Below are 23,469 nucleotides of genomic sequence, written 5' to 3'. Positions count from 1 at the left end.
CACCGGTTTCGATTTCATTACAGTACGTCTGCGGTTTCCGTCGCCGCAATATCATATAATATTATATTATCTTTATCACGACACTAATAATAACCAAGACGATAATGGGAGGTTTCAAAATGTTCAAAATATCGTTTATAATCAAATATAATGGTGTATAATGTACTCACGCGTCGTGTATCGTTTTGTTTTTCTACAAAAATAATCTTATCGTCTTTTCGGACGACGTTTCGGAGTCGTACGCGCGTGTGGACGAGTGTGCGGTCTGTTCTCGTACCCATATGGGTTTTAACACAACAATAAACTAAAATATTAATAAATAATAATACGTTATAATATTTTGGCGCGTAAAAACCGTACGCGTTAAGCTTCGGTGTCATTGAAGACCGGCCACGGACCTTGCAGTTGCATACATCCTATTATGGTACGAGAAAGGTAAAGTCGAACGATAATAATTATGTATAATATAAGTGGTATATGTATATGCATGTATATATTGTAATGTGGCGGCGACGAATAAATATTATTACCCAGACGAACTGGCAGGCAAAGAGGGTGCGGAGAGAGGAAATGATTATTATGCACATCTGTCGTGATAATATTATAATATGTCGATTGTCGTGTTTCACGACTGCACATTACGGTTGAATTCGAAAGAGTGTGCTCCCGGGAATGACATATAATACTATCGAGTATATTATACAGTTTTACAAAACAGTACATCACAGCGTAGTACACGTGTTTAATATATGATTTAGAAATTACACAAAAAGGGGCGAAATTGATGAAAATATTATTTCATATTATGTACTATGTTCTACTATGTATTATATAATATACAGAGCGGCGTATAATTGTATAAGCCATGTGGTGGATTAAAACAGTAGATTTTGTAAAGCCATCAAGAAATTTATTCAGGTTTCTGGTTAGAACAATACCTAAAATACCTTTTGTGGGAACTAACCTATAATAACTTCCCTCTAGCTCTAACAGTCTAGACTCTATCCTTCAGCCTCCTTGGCTAAGCCGATACTCAGACACACACATACACACATAATAATATGTATTTTATATTTTTTGACCGCTTTAAAATTTATTATAAATTCACTAGATTTTATCAATCATTCAAAATAAAATAATATTATATTCGATTATTTTGCGGCAAGTTAATTAAATAGGTACCTCAACATAATATAACTTTTTCCCACTAGTGAAATCTTCGAAAAATGATTTTAACATTTAAATACCGTGTTTTTTTCTTCGTATACTACACGACGTACTTTATTGAATTCATGAACTGAAATACCTAAATAAGTTTGTTTTTATCACGTGACACAATATTATACAAATATCGAGACACGAAACAGCGTGCAGACGCAGTAGTGATATTAAATGAATATGCATGAATATTGTGATCGTCGCCTTTATTCCGTCGTATCTATTTATTGAGGATAAAAATTTACGTTTCGCAATCGTGACATTTTCGTTTAGACACTGCGGGATCCAATAATTAATTAGAGAATAATATGATAATGATAATATATTATTAACGGTCGCCGCCGCACGCGCACGTATCTTGGAACCGAACCGTAGGTACATATATAGGCCGCGTCGTGGGAGAGTTAGCACGTCGCCGCCGCCGGTCCACGCACATCTGCGACCGCGTGCTTCGCGACCTCACTTTTTTATCGTCAGTCGTCGATATTAGCCCATCGCGTTCCGTAGACGGCGGACCGTCGTCGTTTTGATGGTGGCGCGTGGTCGTGAGTGCGGTACGACTGTATTATAATATATCATATAATATATTATACATATATGATAATATTTATTTTATATTGTATAATATACAACCGGTTCGGCCGATCGACGCTTTTTTCGGTTCTCCCCAAGGATTGGCCAGCATAAATCCTATTCCGGCTCTGGCGGACTCGGGAGTGTCACTCCTACGCCGCCGTCGTTGCAATCAAATATATATATAAGTGCATTGTAAAAAATAAAAAAATTATTTGAACCCATGCGTACTATATACAACATAATAGTACCGTCCGGATGCTACAGCTGCTGCAGGTATACGATTTTTGTTAGTTTAAATTATAATATACGAAATCACTGCACCCTCCGCAACGGACCGCGCGTGACTTAAATTTTACAACTCACGAGCTGCACCCTGCAACCACGCGTTTATAATGCATGTATATATATATATATATCAATTTAGTACCCGCGTGGTATGTTATGCGGTCAGTGCAGAGGCGGTTTATGTATAGGCGTTGTTTTTGTTTTTGATCCTCGCCGGAAATATTTTAAAACGACACAGGAAAAAAAAACAAATCCGTTCGTCGCGTCCTACGCCAATTATTACGCGCGATTTTAGCCGGCCAACACAAAATCAACATCGTCAATAATCACTGCAATAATAGGTACGTCAAATACCAGAAGTGTACCTACCTATCTAAATACAACGCGAACTGTTTACACATTTTCGATGCCTACAATTATATAAGACGTCTTTATGACCTCTTAACTCATTAAAATATAATTCTTACACACAAAATCGCTTATATACGTAATACGTTCCTATAATATGGTGTCCCCATGAGGAGAGATTGAGAGTGTAGTCCCACGCAGTGTTGGAAGGGAGATAGGGATATATCTCGTCCATAACCTTTTTGGAAATATTCATAACAACTTATTTATCAGTTGGTATATAACGGTACCCACAAATTATATTTTTTATGTGTTCAAATAATGTATTTTAAAAGAGTATTACATCATGCTTCATGCCCTCCCTTTGACAATATAATTTTACCACCACTATACCTATACTCCCACGTATTTAGCTTTTTAGTCATCCGTCTCTTTTCAATTTTATATTTTTTCTTCAAATTATTTTATCTAAAAATATAAATCTTCAGTTAATCAGAAGACTTGATTGAGCATTTAATCAATTATCTAAAATAGGCTTCCTCCATAAGGTAGAGAGGCCATGTTAAATCTCTATATATTTATGCTACGTGGCTACGTCTTACTATGTTGGCAATCAGTTTATCTAATATGCCGAAGAATACATTTTGTCAGTTGTTCTGAAATCTTCCTAGTCTGTTATTGTAATTACTTAATTACTTGTTTTGCTTATTGGCTATTTCCATTTTCTTTTTACATGTTAACGTTTATTTTGACTTTGGTACGTCGTATACTTAAGTTTAACAAATAACAGGCCAAAAAGTTTACCAACAGTGATGTGATTTTGATGAATTTTAGATTTTGACAATATTCAAATGGTCATAAAAATTATTGTGGATTTATTCTCAATTGTTTTTACCTATAAAATTAACTTTAATTTATCAAAAACTTACTTAGACATCATATCATAGAAGGAAAAAACTTGTCTTGGTAGATTTTTATGCAAATCACCGTTTATTTTATTGGAATCGACCTCAACTCTTTTATTTCCGTTTAGTATTACAGCATTTTCTTTTTGTTGCTTTTTATTTATTTATCTACTAATGACTACAAGATCAGCTGTACTGATTTCATCATATATCATATTTTCGGTGGTTATACCGATGGCTATGGATACAACTTAAGAAACTAAAGAATGAATAGGTATCACACGCGTACAAACGTACTAGCCCATGCAATGTGAATGTTCTCGAATTCACACCACGATATGGCCATCTGGCCATAGGTATGGAATTTTTATTATAGAATTGAATTAATAACTTCGGAATTGAAACCTTATGTCAAAAATAAAGTAAATATTTGGAAAATAGAGGCGAAAATATTGAACGAATCCTAGAAACTGAATGATAGTCGCCGCAAAATATGCTCCACGAATTTCACAGTGAATATCGCTTTTTATAGCCCTAGCCTTATGTTATGCGGTTTTTAGACAACCAGCAGCGACGTCTATATATTACGGCTAAAAATGATATAATATGTAGGTAATTTATTTTTAAAATGTACTACGTAGTATCGTATACGCACGTAGTTGTTGGTCATTATTTTCGATTAGTATTTTTAAACATATCATCTACATAGTATTTTTGTATCAATATTTGAATTCTATATGTCAATATTTTTATGCTATAGTATAATATTATACTCTAATACCGTATAAACCTTCTACAATAAACCTAATGACATGGATTGATTTTCTACTGCTGTCTGTGATACTTGACAATTATAATTTTAATTATAATATGTATTTTTTAATTATATTTAATATTTCATACCTATGACTAGAGATATCATATTTAAGTCATACTCCAACCTGCAGCACTAACCACGAGCATACGATATATTTTTATTTCTACGTGTATATCCAGATAATTAATTGAATAATGATCATTTACACGTGTATCGTAAGTATTGCAACAGCACTCCATATATTATTATTATTATTTTTATACATCATCGAATTATTTACTTGCGTTACGATAATGCGCAGTTAAATAGTTGGGACACGAATAATATTATGATATATATAGGTGTTAGGTAGACGATAATATAAGTAAATAATATATAAATAAATAAATCATTCGTGTTAAGATATTCTTTAAGCTATAGGGCCTACAGCATATGTACACAGTCGTTCGTTTCGACTCTCTATTATGTTAAATTCATTAGGTAGTATCTTAATTCATTCAGTCACCTAAACTCATTTATAATTTTGTATAGCGAGTTGGTACCTTATACACGATGTTTATTTCGATCGAGTGTTACACTTATAAATATTATAATAAATTAACCGCAAGCGCGCATGTACCTAAATGTTTTCTATCAATTTAAAATATAATACAATGTTAAGTGTTTTAAAAACAAACGAAAAAACCTACACTCAATTATATGCTAATAGCTATTTGTTATGTTTGACAAGTGTATATGTATTGAATTACCATTAGTACCGAAGCAGCTTTTAAGTCACTAATTAATGCGATTACAATATTATCTCGTACAGCTACATTCAAAAAGTAGTATTTTTTTCTACAATTTACGATAAGTATGTAATATAATCTGATGTCCTGTACGAAAGCTATTTCGATAAATTTTAATTATTATGTATATATATATATACCAACATAAATTAATAATATATAGGTAGATATTAGGTACACGCATAATGCGTCACTGTATACAATTTACACAATTATACAAAAATCGATAGGATGTAAACAATGCAATACTAATTACTATAATACTAATTATATGATAATATTATGTAGGACGTAATTACGTAAGACGTTAGTTGAGATCACAAATTTTAGCGTCATAGCATTTTACAAATCAAAATAACAATAATTTTGATATCCATACAAATTGCTTGCTTTAACCTTTGTATGCATGATAAATATATTATATTATGATAAATCATTTAGAATGTTTTAAAAATAAAAATACCTTTTTATTCACAAAAATGTCAGTATATATTTTTAAAACTCATATTCGCAAATAAAAATATTTTATTCAAAATATTTAAGTCATCAAGGACAAATAAATTAAATTATTTAAACCACCTACAAAAAGGATTTACGTATGAAACAGTGAGTACACCTACGGATAATACCCAATCGTTAATAAACAATTATTATACATATTATCTAGTACGGTGTTCTTCTGGTTTTTCACTATGCCTATTTTATATTAATTTAAATTAATTTAGTATTATTAGTTGAAGTTGTTTGTTGAGTAGGTAGTTGCTTTAAATTTTAAAGTTTAAGACACAATATATTAAATTAACATTTTCACAATATTTATTTAAATATATTGCTATAAACCTAATGTTATGCCCAAATTACAAAACATTTCCCGGACAAAAATTACAATACTATTTTTTATTATTAAAAACAAAGTTTCCATCACTAGATGAATTCTTTCATTTAGTCTCCAACCCAACAATTTCCACATCACTTGTACTTATTGTAAAAAAAAACACATTTAGAGACTGTATAAATTAATATTGTAACAAAAAAAAAAATAATACAAATTAAACAGTTATTTATAAATTTATTATAGATAAATTAAAATAATAAATTATTTAAAACAATAATATTCATTTAAGCACATCCAAGACTTTTTATAATAGTAATAATTGTAGCTAGTAATAAATATTTCCTTGTATAAAACATTTTCATGCCACACTGCAATTCGGTTACACACTTTTTATGTATCCATATTCTATTGTGAATTGTGCATTGTTGTTGTTGTTGTTGTTATTATTATTATTATTATATACAAATGTGTATTATGATTACGATAAAAAAAAAAAAAAAAAAAAAAAAAAACAATAATGTTTTTTGTAAACTTAGTACCTATAATATATATTATGTTTAATGTCAATAGTTATATAATCAGATTCATTTTTCACATACGTATAACACTATAATAGCTAATCCTTTAAAACTTTTTTTTTATTACGATAATACTATTATTACGTTCAAACGGCTCAGTATACATTGTTCACCTCAAAAAGTAATTATTTTTCTAATATCAAATAGGTAGGCAGTTAACATTTATAAAGTCTTTGAAATATTATTGCAATGATATAATCGCGGGAACATATTAAAATGTGTTGATTTTTAACATTTATATCACAACATATTTATTTAAAAAATTTTTGGTCAGACCAATTAAAAATCATAATTTATAAATATAGTATGTATATTGTATATTGTACATAAAATGAATTTAAGATAAATGTCAAACACAGTTATTAATTATGAGTTTAAATATAAATAGTGATATTATAAAAATATATATACAGGGTGATTCTTTTATCAAACAACACTCATTATTTCAAAAACTATTGATTTTTTTCAAATTTTTTTTTTTCAAAATTTTAGAACCATCTTGTTCTAGAACTATATATTTTTTTAAATATATTCACCCTTATATTTATCAGGTTAACCATTATCAACTTTTGATTTTCAAATGACAACCTATACTTAAAATTTCATAAACTAAAAAGGCTATTTTTTCAATGAATTTTCACGTTTAAATTTTCATTTTTCGTTAATCCGTTTACAAGATATAGCCTGCCAAAGTTGGGTGGTTTTGGGTGGTGTTTGTGTGCTATAGGTGTATGTTAGGTGGTATTTACACACAAACACCATATAAGTGTTGTTTGATAAAAGAATCACCCTGTATATATATATATAGAGAGAGAGTGTAACAGAAAGACCTGACCAAAAAAAAAAATCATGCCAATTCAACGTATGACAAAAATTGTTAATATTATATGATAAGGAAATAATTTAATTTGATAATGTCAATAAACGATGGCTGCGCCGCGGAAGCAATGCGAAAGCAGATCCCGCGGCGTCGTCGGTTAAAACGGAAAAAAAAAAAAAAAAAAGTAAAATAATTTAAAAAATAAACTTATGTCAGCAAATTCTCAAAAATTATATTTTTAAAAAAGTTATTACGCTCCAAATTAATCTAACTAAAAAATATTGAATTTCAAATAATTTTAAAAATAAACAATTTGACTTAGATAAATCTTTTTACCATCAAAATTGTTCTTATAATCGGATTCACAAATAGGCTATTTTAAATTTATCCAAAAAAATTTTCAGTACTAAAAAATAAACATTAAAACAATTATTATAGGTACATGTAGAGCTAGGGTCACTTAATGAACAACAGCAAAAAATAAAAATAAAAAAATAAAAAAATATTAACTTGAATAAAAGTTATTCCAAATGCTAGTTCTAATGTTACGCCTTGTATATAATATCAACATTCAACAATAGTTTTTATGCAACATAGGTATCATTATAATAATATAAAAATTAACTAAGGAATGATGTACCAATTATTGGTCAACTTCATGATTCTTAGCGAAATTTTATTGTATTATAGTAGTAAAAATGTATAATGGTTATTATTATAATATGATGGTTGATTCTTGAATACTTGATACCATCAATTCTATGTGTTTGTTGCATAAGCGATTTATATAAATATTATACACGACTAAACAGTCTTTATTCGTATTAAGTTTCAAAATATATTTAAATCAATTGATAGCATTTGTTTTGATTTAAAAATAATTCAAATTGAACGTTTCATTTTATTGTTATTGTTTTTTTTCACATAATATCTCATGCATATTATTATGTCCTATGTACTTAAAAACGTATGTTAATTTTGTTTTCTTATATAAATCCAAACAATTAACCCAATTCATTTCAAAACAATAGAGCGCTGTTATAATATTTCGATTCGTGTCGTGTGACCCAACGAACTCGCGTTGTATTTTCTTTTGTGTAACTATTCGTATATTACAAATCTTTCGTTCTTTAATTCTTTTATACATAGACTGGCACACTGGCATAATATAACATGTAAGTACGTAATATATAAGTTACCTATGTTTCCACGGAGAAACAATATAGGTACTAATATCCCATACATGTATATGCATACGAGAATACTGCAGACTATAGAATACGTATAGTTACGCATAAACACAATATTGTATTAGCGTGTGTATCGTGTATATTTAGTATATTATATTGTATTAGCACGCTCATAATATAACTTTTGTTTCATAACCGCCGCTATAGGATTTGTGTAATCGATTATTATCATTTATAGATGTACAAATTACTTAAACGCGGACCGCGTCCGACGAATAGAAAATCAGACATTATTATTATTTTTTTTATTTAACACGTGTTTCAACTACCTACGTGACATCTCGCCCATATAATCTATTACACCAAACACTTGTTTCGAAACGTTTTAGTAGGTAATAGGAAAACGAAAAAATAGGATAGGTCACAATCTCATTTAAAATGTCGTTGAAAAACGATTACCTATTGTTCAATGTTTACCTACCCAAAATGTCGAGCAATAAATAACGACTATTTATTTACTCGATACGATATCCATATAAAATCATATAGAAGTATCTTTTCCCTGAAAAAAGCTCAATTTTTCTTTCAATTTACTCCGTGTACACAATGCACATATTATATTCTATTGTTTGAAAAACAAAAATAATTTCTTTACCTTTATACTTATAAGTAGGTACTCCAGAATTTCGTACGTCAAGTATACCGCATTATAATGAAGTAGATGTTAGTTTACATAATTATACTTGATCCGAACTAAAAATTTGTATTATACAAATAACAAAAACGTCTAATATGCATCCGGTATACGGTTATACTTTTTAACAATAAGGTTCAGCAGGTAAATCGAGAAATAATCACAGAAATAACAGGAGGTATATCAATTTGTTTATATTTTATACTTGAGTGGGACAATTTTTGAACTTTAAATATATCGTAATAATTTAAGAACAGTATTATACATAATACATGTAGTTAAGTATAAATATGCAATACAATTTACAAGGTTCTATTCTGGAGAGTGGTGACTGGAGGTGTATACATATATATATTTTATTATTAAAAATTTTTGATGTTCATTTATGGTAACTTGCCGTACACACACACACACACACACGTATTATGTATTATAATATGTGTACATAAATGAGTCTCTGGTGTCTTGAACTGCCGCCCGACGAATATTTGTTGTTCAGTATGTCAAAACATCAGAATATTGTAGGCCTACGCGAGATTATATATAATGATATCTATGACCATAAAGTAACTGCGGTTACTTGGAGTTAATTCACATGTGAATTTACCATTTCAATAACTTCAAATTTTAGATTATAGAAATAACGATAACATTTTTCAGTATATTATAGGTATTTACAGTATGCTATAGCATCCACTTGTATATGGAATAAAATTAATAAAATCAATAAATATTTTGTTGTATATTATAGTAAATGTATTGTATTATATATGTATTATAGTATATTATATGCACTTATAATGCATATTATCCGATATTCGACACATTTTAAAGTACTTTTAAATTCAAAGTGATCTATGAAAAGCTTTGAGACCATAACAACGGTAATATAAAATAACGAATTGAAAAAAAGCGGGCAAGTCGTGGTTGTCGCTCTGCTGTACAGTAGGCTACAAGTGGGTTACTGTAATGGATGGAATTAAATTTGAATTCAATTATAGGTATTATATCATTGTATACGAAAAACGATTCTGAGTGGAGACAGATTATCTGTCTAGGATATATTATATAGATAACTAAAAATTTTCAAATCTTAGATTTAAAAATAATTAAGTCACTCAAATGTTTTGAAAATTTTACCATGTCTAGGTAAATAGGCTAATATAAGTTTCAAGTATTTACGAATGTTTTTAACCGAATTACAACAAAAAAACTCCCAAAATTAAAATGTCTATAAATAGCTCAAAAATGGCTAACATTTTCCGAACTTTTAACTGTAAGGAACAAAATCTAAAATACAACAAAAAAGATCTCTTTGTCATTTTTCATTTGAAGCAATATTTCTGGTAGAAAACGTCGTTTTTTCTCCTTTAACCGCTTTTATTTTGAGTGCCGTTTCAAAAATCGAAAAATGACCTCTTTAAAGTACCAGCTCAAGAACATTACCTTTCAGAAAAGATGCTATATTTGATACTTTTGAACAAGTTTAGTGGTAGAAAAAGTGTTTACAGACTAAAAAAGAAAAAGAAATAAACACTATTACAGTAAAACCAATACATTCCTCACGCCGCTCAGAATTAAAAAATTTGAATCATATAGAATTGGTATTTTTAACCGGCGATGGGTGACGATGTGCACAGGGGGCAGGACCAGCTATAGTGTGTAATGTAAATGTTAATCATAACTTAATATATAATTATTAATTACGTTATGAGTCTTGGTCAATGATTATATTTTATAGACTATTGTTTGTATTTTCAACATTTATTTGAAAATATATTAAAAGTAGTATCGTTAAATTGAGTTAAAATGAAATAAACAGTTAATAATGTCGTACGAATTTTTGATAATAAAATATATTTGATATTTTGTATGATATTCATTATATTGTATATAATAATTATAATATCATATTTAATTGTCATAATCACCGAGTGATATGCACATCACCTATATTACGTTGTACAGATGTACAGTTCTAAATTATAAGTAATAATTGCGATTTCAGTATTTTTTTGGTACAAAATAAAAAGTGTGAACTTAATGTACATAGTTATAATAATTATGGTATTATGAATGCGTTTTTATCCCTAGAGCATAATAATTGACGTTAAAGATGTTAATCAAAATATGGTTTAGAGCGGTATTTATGAGTTTCGATCCGTCGATTATTATTACTAGTTGTTTCCATTTCATTGTGTGGAAGAATATAGAAAGTCGCGTTCGTCTATACAAGATTGGTCTGAACCAGTTTGTTTATGGCACGAAGTTTTTCGAGTGAAAAATACGAAAACAATACAGGAATGTTGTCTCTGGTTCTTTATTGTGCACATATCGACTTTCGTGTGGTAGTTGCATATATTTAAGATAAAAAACGAAGTATATAGCTACTCTCTATATATCATTAAAGTCCAATAACCAGTAAGTTTCGAAAGCATATTATATATCGTTGAATAATTAAAACATTATGTAAGTACAATATTTAATATTTACTAATTACCTATACTCAACTTATTTAAACTGAATATTAGAATTCATATACATGATCATATATCTACGTATTAGTTTGATATTTTACGTTGCATAAACTTTAAGGTATACATATATTATTGTATACTTTTAAAAATATCATTCTGTGCATAAAATCAAACAATGAAAACAATTTTAAAGGTCGCCAGGACATAAACATCCCTTCAATATTTATCATATTATTAGGTTTCTTTAACAATGTGAGAATAACATTACATAATAAACTTGCAGGGATTGTCAAGTCGTTTATTTTATTTTTTAAATATTTTAAAATAATAAAGTTAAAGAAATGTTAACAACATACTAGTTTGGTTATGTGACAATATAAAAAAAAAATTGATTTATTATATTAATATATTCCTCACATAACGTTGACCTAAATGCATTTGTGCGTGCCGTTTTTATCCTAAGTATTACATTTTTAATTATTATTCAATTTTTTAATTTTATCCGTTATAGGTATAGGTAATCAAATCAATAAGTAACATCAACAATAATCCTATGGATGATTAATATATTAATGGCGATGAACTTCAATGTAATATATTTCATATTTCAATCTAACGATGAAAAATGTGGATCCTATACTATACCGAGTTTCGTAAAATACTCGTATTTTACCAAAGTTCACGTAATAAATTATTATAGCTTGGCATTAAAAAAAAAAACTTTCTTCGGGAGTAATCGATAACTATTATAGATAAAAAATATATAGTATATAAGTATATATTGTATCGTATATAGCCGCATATTGTTTTTAGACGCATATATAGGTACATAGTACCTATAAACCCATATATGATATTTGATGAACTAAATAATAAACTTTTATGTTTTACGTTTTTACGTCAATACTTTACACGCTCAAAAGTCATAATACTTGCACCCACCAATAATCCAAACATATAATCTTATACTTCAAAAAAATGTTTTTCACATATTATTATACACATGCCATATGATAAAGTTATACCTACTCATGGCTTATAATTTATAGTTTTAAATTTTCACGTGTTACAAATTAATACAATGTTTTTTTTTGGTGGATTACCATTATAGTAATTAACACTGCATAATAATGTTAATATATTCTTAAATTTTAATCATTATATTCTATGAGTACACCATAATTTTAATTTTTGTTATAATCTCTAAGATTAGCACCGTACTGTATTAAGCGCAAATAAATTATTTATTCTTAAACTTAACCACTTGTATATTATGTTTTAATTTAATTTTGGTCACACGACTTAACAATTAAATGAAAGCATATCGATTTTCATTTTATATATATATTATGTAAGTAGGACGACATAATAAGTATAGGTACGTATGTTATAAATAGGGCTGTGAATTGATAGCAAAATTAATTTTGTTATTTTATGAATAAGACAAAGTTTTTTTACTACCAAGTTTGAATGATATAACCATATAACCATTAACCATGAATAAAAGGTTGAATTTTTTTTTTGTAAATATCGAAGTTTGTGATTTTTTTACTTTCCCGAGTATTTTTTTTTTTTAATTTTAAATGTAGTATAATAACACATTTAATTTGGTTGAATACCTTCAGAAAAAATTTAAATAACTTTAATTTTGTAAACTTAATTAAAATATATTCCGAATTGAATTGATTATAATAATGTCTGTGATAATAAAATGTCTTTTAAATAGGTAATCAATAGTGGGTTACTGTACTGTTTATGTTTTTAATATTTTCATTAAATAATTTCAATTCTTATTTTAGAGCATTTATTAGACTACTTAATGTGGATTTTAAGCTAATTGTGATTTTGATTGCATTTTATACTGCATGAAATTCACAGCTTAATAATATTTAGACAAAATAAATAAAAACACGGTCCGCGGTAGTCGTCCAACATCTATGTCACACAAACACACAAAATACAATAATATTGTGTTTATTGTAATTTGTAACACTTACAGATATTCGCATATTGTTTGTATTTGTGTCTCTTGTTCATTCATCACACTATTGTATTACACACTGACCATACTACGATGGCCTTCTGTTTGGCTTTGATTCTCGTGCGCTAAACAACTATTATACTTCACTATAATATGGTACAATTATAGCTCGTTGACGATTTCTTCGCTCGTCATTACACTATACGTACCTATATACACCGTGATGGTATAAAGTCTAAGCGGTGGAGGAGAAATGTGTCAAGAACAGACACAATATACGCGCTATATATGGTAAATGTATAAACAATATAGGTACATTATAATGACGTAGTACATGCATCTGACTATATAGGTATCATACTAATGTAATACGTGAACTGACCTGCGACATATATACGATGTACGATATATAGTATTATTGCAGATTTATATACTTTAATCTATGTTATTATATAATAGTATATTATACCGATGTGCTTATGATTTATGACGACTCTGATGTATCGTCATCGATAACAGTGCACTAGTGCAGATATGACGTAGGTTACGGTTACAGCGATGGACGTTAGTAGAAAATTGCAGGATAGGTACAGTATTACAGTAATCATTTTATTTTTATGAGATACTCAGTAAAATCTACATGGTACAAATAATAATAAGAAAAATGCAAAATGTGCAATATAACATATGTAGTAAATACAATATATGTATTATAATATTGTACCAGTACATGATATATCTATACATCATATTGTATAATATTTAGAAATTTAATAACGGCTGAAACATTAAATCGCAAAAAACGAGCCAGGTGTTTTTAATTGTCTACCTAGGAAGTTTTCAACCGCATCATTCACATGTTATTTTAGCATAATTTTTATCAATATGAAAAAAACAAATGTTTCTAAAGTATTGACACCTAAAAATATCAAGGAAGAAAATCGATATCGTATATTGTAAATAATCGGTGTAGGTACTCTTATATGACGTAATTTCTATTTTGTTTTTCAAAAATATTTTTCATATTGTTTTATACTTTATTTTAGTGTAAATGATAATTATATTTGCAATTCATCTATTATTATTATTTTTTTTTTTGAGGGTTACGAAAAGTTGAATTTTACAAATGTAGGGTCACGCCATAAATGGTTGGGAATCACTGGCCTACCTGATAAAAATAGGATGATTATTTACGCAAAATACACATGACATCTTTAAGTTAAAATATATAAACAAAAATTAAATCATCGAATAACTTTAAAATGTGATAAACATATCATATTGTACTCCACTTCGTATGCCTATATCTATGAACAAACCATTTATCTTTGGAATACCCCACCCTCGTTCTGTATAATCCTGGATAAGTATTAGTATTCATTGAACTATTGATTTGTTTCGAAAAAGAAGAATCAACCATACAGTAGAATCCTCGATTATCTGCACAAATTGGAACCACATCGAGTTCGGATAATAGAAATTTAAAAATATTATTTGTACAATGAATGATGTAGAATATTATTATCATTGCATATTATGATCGAATTATTACACGTATACTTATCAACTTATCATTACACATCACATATTGTGTTATATTATTTATAAGTTATTACGAATATAAGAATATAACTAAGCATATTAGTGCATATTTATTATTATTTTTTTTTAACAAACTGATTCATTTTTATTTGACGAATTGCAGCTGTTACGCGCTAATAAACTGCGACCGGGTACCTATGTGCATCGTGATATTTTACGCATTGACGTTCAAATACATGAATTAAAACGATATAACGTTCGGATCTTTGGGAGTTCTGATAACAGAGTTTTCGGGTAGTCGAGGTTCTACTTAACTCTGCAGCTGTATTTGAATTATTCAGTTTCCCCGCTCATTTTGCTAAATGCAAGGATGTATTAAGCATGAGATGTATTGCTGATAAGATAACAGCTTATAACGTCATTGAAATTTAAACAAGAGAGTGTACCTCAAAATAACATAATTTGATAATGTTTTTCCTTCGAAAAATTAAAACAAAATACTCACAAGTCGTTTAAATCATTAAACAGTCACAGTAGTTGTTCAATTCTATTGGTTACGTTGTAAATATCGTAGAATTATTGTTATTATTTTTAATGATTTAGTTCAAAAGACGTATTCGTCGGAACTTTTCTGCCAATACAAGTTAATGGTAAATTCGTTAAAAAAAAAAATCAACAACATAATATAAATAATATTTTAAATTAAATTATTTTTTTTTTAATTTGTATGTTTCAGAAATATTATGTAATTGTTCTACGCAAGGCTGTAATTTTCTAATGATGGGTGCTCGTGAAATGCATTATACGGTTGTATATTTTCCTAGTCGCAATTTATTTTCTAGCTCAAATTCATACCATTAAAGGTAAGTTCCTAAATTATTACAATAATTCAACTCGCAAACATTAGTTGCCGTTGTTGTTTTGTTAATTTTATCAATTTGGCATTTTTGCTTATAGCTGTGATGACCGTTATGGCAGTATCGATTGATGAAATACGTGAAAGTATTAACATGGCTCGTGAGATGGCTCTGACTGGAAATTATGATTCATCATTAGTATATTATGAAGGAGCCAAGTTACAATTGGGACGATTCTTGTCTACTGTTGATATTCAATCACGTCGAGAAACCTGGCGAACTGTAAGTTATATCTGCTTTAGCATTTTATGTTTTCATTTGTTATTTTGTTTATATTTCATTTTTTATCAGATCCAACGTCAGATTAATGATGAATATGAACAATTAAAATTGTATTCAAATACCTTAAACAAATTAAAACAACTACGAAGTAATGACTACGAAAGGAATGAGAGGCCACTAAGTGCATCTACTCCAGCATGTGAGTATACTAAAATTGTTTTTATAATGCAATAAATTGGCAATGTTATAATTGAAAGCATTTATTTATTTTTTTTTTTTAAATGGAATATCTTTTAAATGTTTATATTGTCACACTAGACATTTAATGAATATTTTTTGTTAGGTATACAAAGTTAGTATAACAAGTTGTTTATGATGTTCAATAATTTTTTCTATTAACTTTTAAAAATAGATGTATTGGTTGTAGATATAAAGTTTCTGTTGTTTTGTAATTAAAATTATTCTAAATAATTAAGTAATTGTTCCTTTATTATTTATGTACTAGTGAATAGAAGTAATAGAAATGATAGAAATGAAGATATATCACCCGTTGATGGATTGTCGTGGTTTGGAACAGCTCGTCAACAGGTTAATGGTAGTGGCTCCCTAGAATGGCCCCCAGCAAATAATAATGATCCTGATGTCTGGCCACCTCCATCACCAGTCGAACACAGACCTGGGCCACAAGTTAGGCCACAAAAAACATCTCGAAGAAATGAAACATCACGAGTTGCCAATAGAAATCAAAAAATTGGTCCAAACAGTACACGTAACAGTGCCACTAGATCTCAGATAGCAAAAAAAAATGATGATGTCAAAAAAGGTCCAAAAAAAGATACTAATGGTCATACAAATGGAACGGTAAATACAAATGTTTTAGTTTTAGATTTTTTTAAATAATTTTATGTTTATAATATTAGAGTGATAAAAGTGAAAAAGATAAGGATGAAAAAGAAGTTTTGAAACCAGATGAAAAACGATTTGATTGTTCCTCTTATGATCAAGACCTTGTTGATATGCTAGGTAATGTTTTACATAATATATATATATAATATATTAATATCATATTAATTCAATATTTTATTTTATAGAAAGAGATATTGTACAGAAAAACCCTAATATAAGATGGAGTGACATAGCTGAACTAGATGAAGCTAAACGCCTCTTAGAAGAAGCGGTAGTACTTCCTATGTGGATGCCAGATTTTTTTAAAGTATATTATTTTTTACTTTTTAATTTTAAATAAAATTGTTTAAAAGTTAAATGTATGAGAATTTGTGGAAATATTTTTTTTAAGGGAATTCGGCGACCTTGGAAAGGAGTTTTAATGGTTGGCCCTCCCGGAACGGGGAAAACAATGCTTGCAAAAGCTGTGGCAACCGAGTGCAAAACTACTTTCTTTAATGTATCCTCATCAACACTAACTTCTAAGTACAGAGGTGAATCTGAAAAACTTGTCAGGCTCCTATTTGAAATGGTAAGTCTTATTAAATGTACCATCATTACTATAAAAATGTAACATTATAATTTTCTTTTAGAGAATTTTGCTAAAATAGGTACACAATTATTATCCTAAAATTTTCATTAGTCATGATTATCCTTCAAGATTACTAAATTAAAAAATCTGTGATTCACGGTTTATTTTGTTTAATTACTTAACTCATTGTATTTTACACATAGTAAATAGCAATTTATAATTATCCTTAACATATTGTTATTTGTATGAATAATTAAATACTATATGTCCGTATGAGAATATATATTATAATTTGTTTCTTTCATTTGCTTTAAATAATATAACCATAAATAGACATATTATTCTAGTTTAAATTATTTTTGTATGTTGTTTACCAGCTAAAACTTTTCTAAGTCATGACATACAATGTATTAGACAATTTAAACACTCAGTTTGTTAGGCTTCTTTTTACTAAATGTTTAATTTTTAGTCTAAAAACAAAATAAATTAGGTTGTAAATATCTATAATACCTAACACAAATGAATACAAATAACCACAAATTAAATAAATACCCTGTTCAAGGAAATTTGAAATTCAATTCTTATGACATAAGAACACATTGTGTTATAATGGGTTAAAAAAACACAATATTATATTACTTTTATTTAATTTTTCTGTATATTTTAATATCTCAATAGTAAAATATGTGTATATTATTTTCTTAGGCAAGGTTTCATGCTCCATCAACGATATTCATTGATGAAATAGATTCTCTTTGTTCTCGGAGAGGCTCAGAGTCTGAACATGAGGCATCCAGAAGAGTGAAGTCTGAACTCTTAGTCCAAATGGATGGCTTAAGTGATTCAAGTACAGAAGAAGAATCAGGGACTAGCCGTATTGTAATGGTACTGGCAGCTACCAATTTCCCTTGGGATATAGATGAGGCACTTAGACGTAGACTGGAAAAACGTATATATATACCTTTACCCAACAGTTAGTATCATAGCATTTTCAATTAAATTTTATAAATACAAATTATTATGATAGAAGAGTTGTTATTCTGAGTTGAACATGGAATATCTAACTTTGTATTTAGTTGCTGGTAGAAAATGTGATATAGTTGATATTTTGAGCATAAAAATAAAAAATTTCCAGTAATTTTGAAAAAATTTAGGAGAAAACTAGAATTTGTAACCAAAACTAATTTTTAACAATTTCATATTTTTTTTTTTTGTAATTTGAAAATGAATAACTAAAGATTTGAAATTTTCATCAAATATTTATATTAGCATTTACTGATATGGATTACAATATATATTTTAGCTCTATACTATTTATAAATAATTTAAATTTTAACTTACAATACAATAGTTGTGTTTGAATTAAAAACATGAAAATGTAATACAGTTATTGACTTAAAAGTCAATAATAATAGTACATAATACATAGTACATAGTATGTAGAACATAATACCAATATAAATTAATTATAATTAATTGTAAGCATTGTATATTATCATAAAAATGAACACTAAAAAATATAATAAATTTAATGTTCACAGCAAAAGTTAATTTCTACCTACCAAGTTAATAATTCAAAAATAAATTATTAATATCAATAAAAATATATAATCAAATAGAAACACACAATGATGTTTCTGCTCAGAATTGTTTTTTATATGAAATAGTTTACCATTGAATTCAAATATTAGCACATTCATGACAGCTATCTACTCAATGACAATCAACACTTATTATAGCAGAGCTAGTTTTTGTTTCTTATGTTCTAACATGTTTTGATAGTATTATACTTAATTATTATACTAACCTTTGAATACAAATTACTAAATTTGTTTATTATTAATTTTTTACCTGTTTTGGAAATTATTTTAATAATTATCTATCTTTCAGTATAAACAAATATTAATCAATGTTCGCTAATAAATATAGTCCTATTATAATTGTACTACTATATCACATATAAACATTAGTATCATTAACTGAAAAAAAAGACTGTTATGAGATCTTTACTACGGAGAGCTGTGAATTTTCCCAATTAATATTATAAATTGTGTGACATACTGGCATCATCATTAAACATTATTTTATGGTTTTTCTAAGTATACTTCTAATGAATACAAAAATATTTATTTATAGGTGCTGGTCGAGAAGCGCTGCTAAGAATAAATCTTAGAGATGTAAAAATAGAACCTGATGTAAACCTAACAGAGATAGCTACCAAACTTAAAGGTTATTCTGGGGCAGATATCACAAATGTTTGCAGGTATTTATAATACTAATTAAATGCACTTGAATAATAATATTTTACCAAGATAGATAAATTATTCACTTATATGTTTTAATAATACTTAGGGATGCATCTATGATGTCTATGAGACGTAAGATAGCCGGATTAAAACCAGATCAAATTCGGCAATTGGCCAAAGAAGAAGTGGATCTGCCGGTGTCCTTCCAAGATTTTAATGAAGCAATAGCAAAGTGCAACAAAAGTGTTTCGTCAGATGATTTGACTAAATATGAAAAGTGGATGAGCGAATTTGGATCCTCATAATTGTTGAAGATAATGAACTGTATTTTTTTTTTCTATGCAGACCATTATTTTTCTTTTTTGTTAATTGTGTATAGTAATAGGAGGACGACTAGGAACTATTTAATTTTAATTTTTATTGTTTATGGCTGTGCTAGCTTTTGAACTTTATATGCTCACAACGAAAAACACATACTTAAAATATTGAAGAAAAAAACTAATAATTTTTAAGTTTTTTTTTTCACCTGAAGAAATAATTTTAATTTTACATTTATTTAATTTAAAACCTAAAAAAACATAAATTATCTTGCCATTTTTATTGAATCAAAATATTTAAAATAGTCATATTATCTTGGTTTAATTTATTCTACCTGTTATTATAGGTTGTGTGGAAAGTAATATATGTAATGTTTTGTTCCATGAAATTATCTGTTCGGCACTTATATAATTTAAATGCTAACTATTCAGATTACAAACGTTGATCAGTAACTATTAGGTCTCTAATGTGATTTATACATAATAATTTATTTGTTAATTTATTCAACAAACTTAAATTTCATATTGTAAAAAAGTCACTTGTAATTTATTGAGTAAAACAAAATTTTCCTAATATTGTATTTTGTTTGTTATTTTTAGTGTTTGTTCTAGATAAATATATCCAATTGTGCATTTTTTTTTTTGTTTGATAAATTACCAGATTTATCATGAAAAATAGGTACTAAATTGAATATAATATACTCGTATCAGTAACTCTATTCTACAAAAATTAAAACTATTGGGCTTCTCCCAATATGCAGTTTACCTCTGTTTTGTTGTTTTGTGTACTACCCAATTATAAATATGAATATAGTGTGTGGTTTACCAATATCATCATATGTTCTACCTATAGACGGGAATCCCCCATCATTATTTATTACCTATAGGCTATAATTTTTATTTTTTATCTTAATAATAAAGAGGTACTTAGCTGAGTATTGGTGGCGAGTGTTAAATAAAATTGATAATATTTTTGATGCTTTCCTTAGAGATATTAAATTATTGCCTGTAGATAATCTATAATATCTTTGTACGTATGCTTAAACTTTTTTATATCCTTTATTACATGAAAAATCATTGAAAATATTTATTTTTTTGTAAAATAATAAAATTATTTTTTTAATGAAATTTTTTAGTAAATTAAACTTTTTAATTTATACTTTTAAGGTTATCATAGTAGACCACGTCCATTTTGGTTGACTGCATATTAGGAGACGGCCGACTATAATTGACTCTTCGGTGCGTGGTGGTCAATAGTTATCGATAAGAAAGATAATAAATAAATATCTATAATCTATCGTTTTGGTGCGCGATACTTCTTTTTTCTTTTTTTTCGTCAAGTGGTATAATCCCGCCGGCAGAGTCGGCCGGCACTCGCCCAGGTTGATTCACAAAGCATACCTGCTCACCTTTATGTTTCCCTTTTAATATTTTATTAAAATTCTGAGTTTTGTAATTTTGATGTAGGTAGGTGCTTAAGTAGTCAAGTACAGGATACTTTATGAGGGTTATGGTTTTACAATACATTGATTTTTTATGCCATTTGAGGATTGTACTGTGGTGATCTATCAAACCACCACCCCTTCGACTACCAAAAAACAACTCAAATCACACCCATTCACATGGACAAACCACTAAATAAACAATAACCACCTTAAAACTTCCATCCACTAGTAGAGGCATAAGACATCCCTCCAAAGCAAAGCAGATCTACCAACTTCTTTCTGCAAACACTACGAATGCTGGAAAAAAAAGCTTGTATACGAATAGTCATTTTTTTGTGGTTAATTCTGTGTCTCATCGAGTTAAATTATTATTTATGAAGAAGCAATCAATCAAACAATTCTGAAGCCCATTTTTGTTGGAATAAACCGTCTTCATTGCCTATTCTTTTAAAAGAGTACCTAATGATATATAATGACATATTTCAAATAAGCATTTATGTAAAATTGTGAAGTATTTAACGAGCGTTAAGGTCGCTTATAATTATATACAATTAGGCAACAAGCAATACATTATTACTTATTATTTATTAAGTATCAATGTTCTTACAATATAGAAGGTATTAGGTAAGTACAATGCCATATTATAAATTAAAAAATAAGCCAATTATAGGTAACTGCTCTGCTAAAAAGTATTATAGGTGTTGAGTGTATACTTGTATTAGCATTATAGATTGAGTTACTGATCGCTGTAATGGATGAATAAAATTTGATTTCAATAATCTATGAAAATCATTGTAAGGTATACGATGCAATGTCATTCTGATCACATATGGTCAACTAAAGTCATTAAACAATTATTTGTTATAACAATATTTAATATTAACATTTTAATAATTAATATTCGTGTTAGTTTTTTGTTTTTACCGATTATATTAAAAAGGTTCTGATTAATTTCTACTTTTTATCCCTCAATGTGGTACAAACTGTATCCGATTTACTACCAGAAACATTCTTCGAAGTCGATGATTGTAGATTTTTTTTATTCGAAAAATTGTACATTATTGTAATATTAATGAATATTCGTCGCCTGGCTAAGAATCTAAATTATCTATGAATAATTAAGAAGAATCTTCACCTATAGCTCTTTTGACCGTGGATATAAAATGTGCAATATTATTGATATCTGGCGATGTCAAAGATTTCGCACGCAAACATAATCTTACATTTTTAGCCTTCTATTCCTCCTCCTTCTCCTTCTCCTCCCCCCTCCTCCTCCTCCTCCTCTTCCTCCTCCTCCACCGCTCACGAATAGCTTAATAATCACGAGAATTCGTTATTTTTTCTGTATCTATTTTTACACAGGATTTTTACGATCGATAGCAACGTCGTAATCGAAATCCTCTAAACCTATATAAAAAAAACATTATTACAGACATGTATTTTAATAATCATCGTACGGTATATAAGACACTAAAGGACAAAGGTATTCTGTATATATATATATATATATATATAAATACGTATAAATTGGGTTCACTGGGTCGTCGTCCCGGTGTCTTCCTTGTTGTGCCATAATTATAGTTTAGCGTATATATGTATTTATTATATATACACACACACACACAAATAGTCGACGTATATACCCGTTTTTATTAATAATTCACATTGCAAATATAACCCTAGACGCGTTGTGTTAGGTATAATAGATGTAGTATAATATACAATATTATATAGGTACAATCTATATAATACATATTACGTCTTCAGTTTCGCGGTTTCCTGCGGCGGCGG

At 28.2% G+C, this 23,469-nt stretch overlaps 1 protein-coding gene across 4 annotated transcripts; it reads left to right on the top strand.

Annotated features, from left to right (window-relative positions):
• The first annotated feature begins 18 nt into the window (after nt 1-18).
• Kat60 (katanin p60) lies at nt 19-20,809 on the top strand. 4 transcript variants are annotated; one of them, XM_089226122.1, is made up of 11 exons: nt 19-424; nt 15,791-15,917; nt 16,012-16,193; nt 16,263-16,392; nt 16,699-17,054; nt 17,114-17,216; nt 17,285-17,406; nt 17,491-17,670; nt 18,376-18,643; nt 19,807-19,933; nt 20,023-20,809. In XM_089226122.1, the coding sequence occupies exons 3-11, from the start codon at nt 16,017-16,019 to the stop codon at nt 20,219-20,221; spliced, it is 1,662 nt and encodes a 553-aa protein (XP_089082248.1). In that variant the 5' UTR covers nt 19-424; nt 15,791-15,917; nt 16,012-16,016; the 3' UTR covers nt 20,222-20,809. The 4 variants fall into 4 exon arrangements, with proteins under 4 accessions (XP_089082248.1, XP_089082246.1, XP_089082247.1 ...); XM_089226120.1 differs by having other exon boundaries at nt 19-435; XM_089226121.1 differs by lacking the exon at nt 19-424 and adding an exon at nt 1,722-2,067.
• The last annotated feature ends 2,660 nt before the right edge of the window (nt 20,810-23,469 follow it).

This window comes from Diuraphis noxia, unplaced genomic scaffold (genome assembly GCF_037042655.1).
Source record: "Diuraphis noxia isolate RWA-SAM2 unplaced genomic scaffold, SU_Dnox_SAM2 contig0004, whole genome shotgun sequence".
Taxonomy (NCBI): Eukaryota; Metazoa; Arthropoda; class Insecta; order Hemiptera; family Aphididae; genus Diuraphis; species Diuraphis noxia.
This window is presented reverse-complemented; position numbering and strand designations above follow the sequence as displayed.

Coding starts and splice junctions, on each gene's coding strand:
- Kat60 (XM_089226122.1), top strand. CDS start 16,017: ATGACCGTTATGGCAGTATCGATTGATGAAATACGTGAAAGTATTAAC. Junction 17,671..18,375: donor TCAGGCTCCTATTTGAAATG/GTAAGTCTTATT, acceptor TTATTTTCTTAG/GCAAGGTTTCATGCTCCATC. Junction 18,644..19,806: donor ATATATACCTTTACCCAACA/GTTAGTATCATA, acceptor ATTTATTTATAG/GTGCTGGTCGAGAAGCGCTG.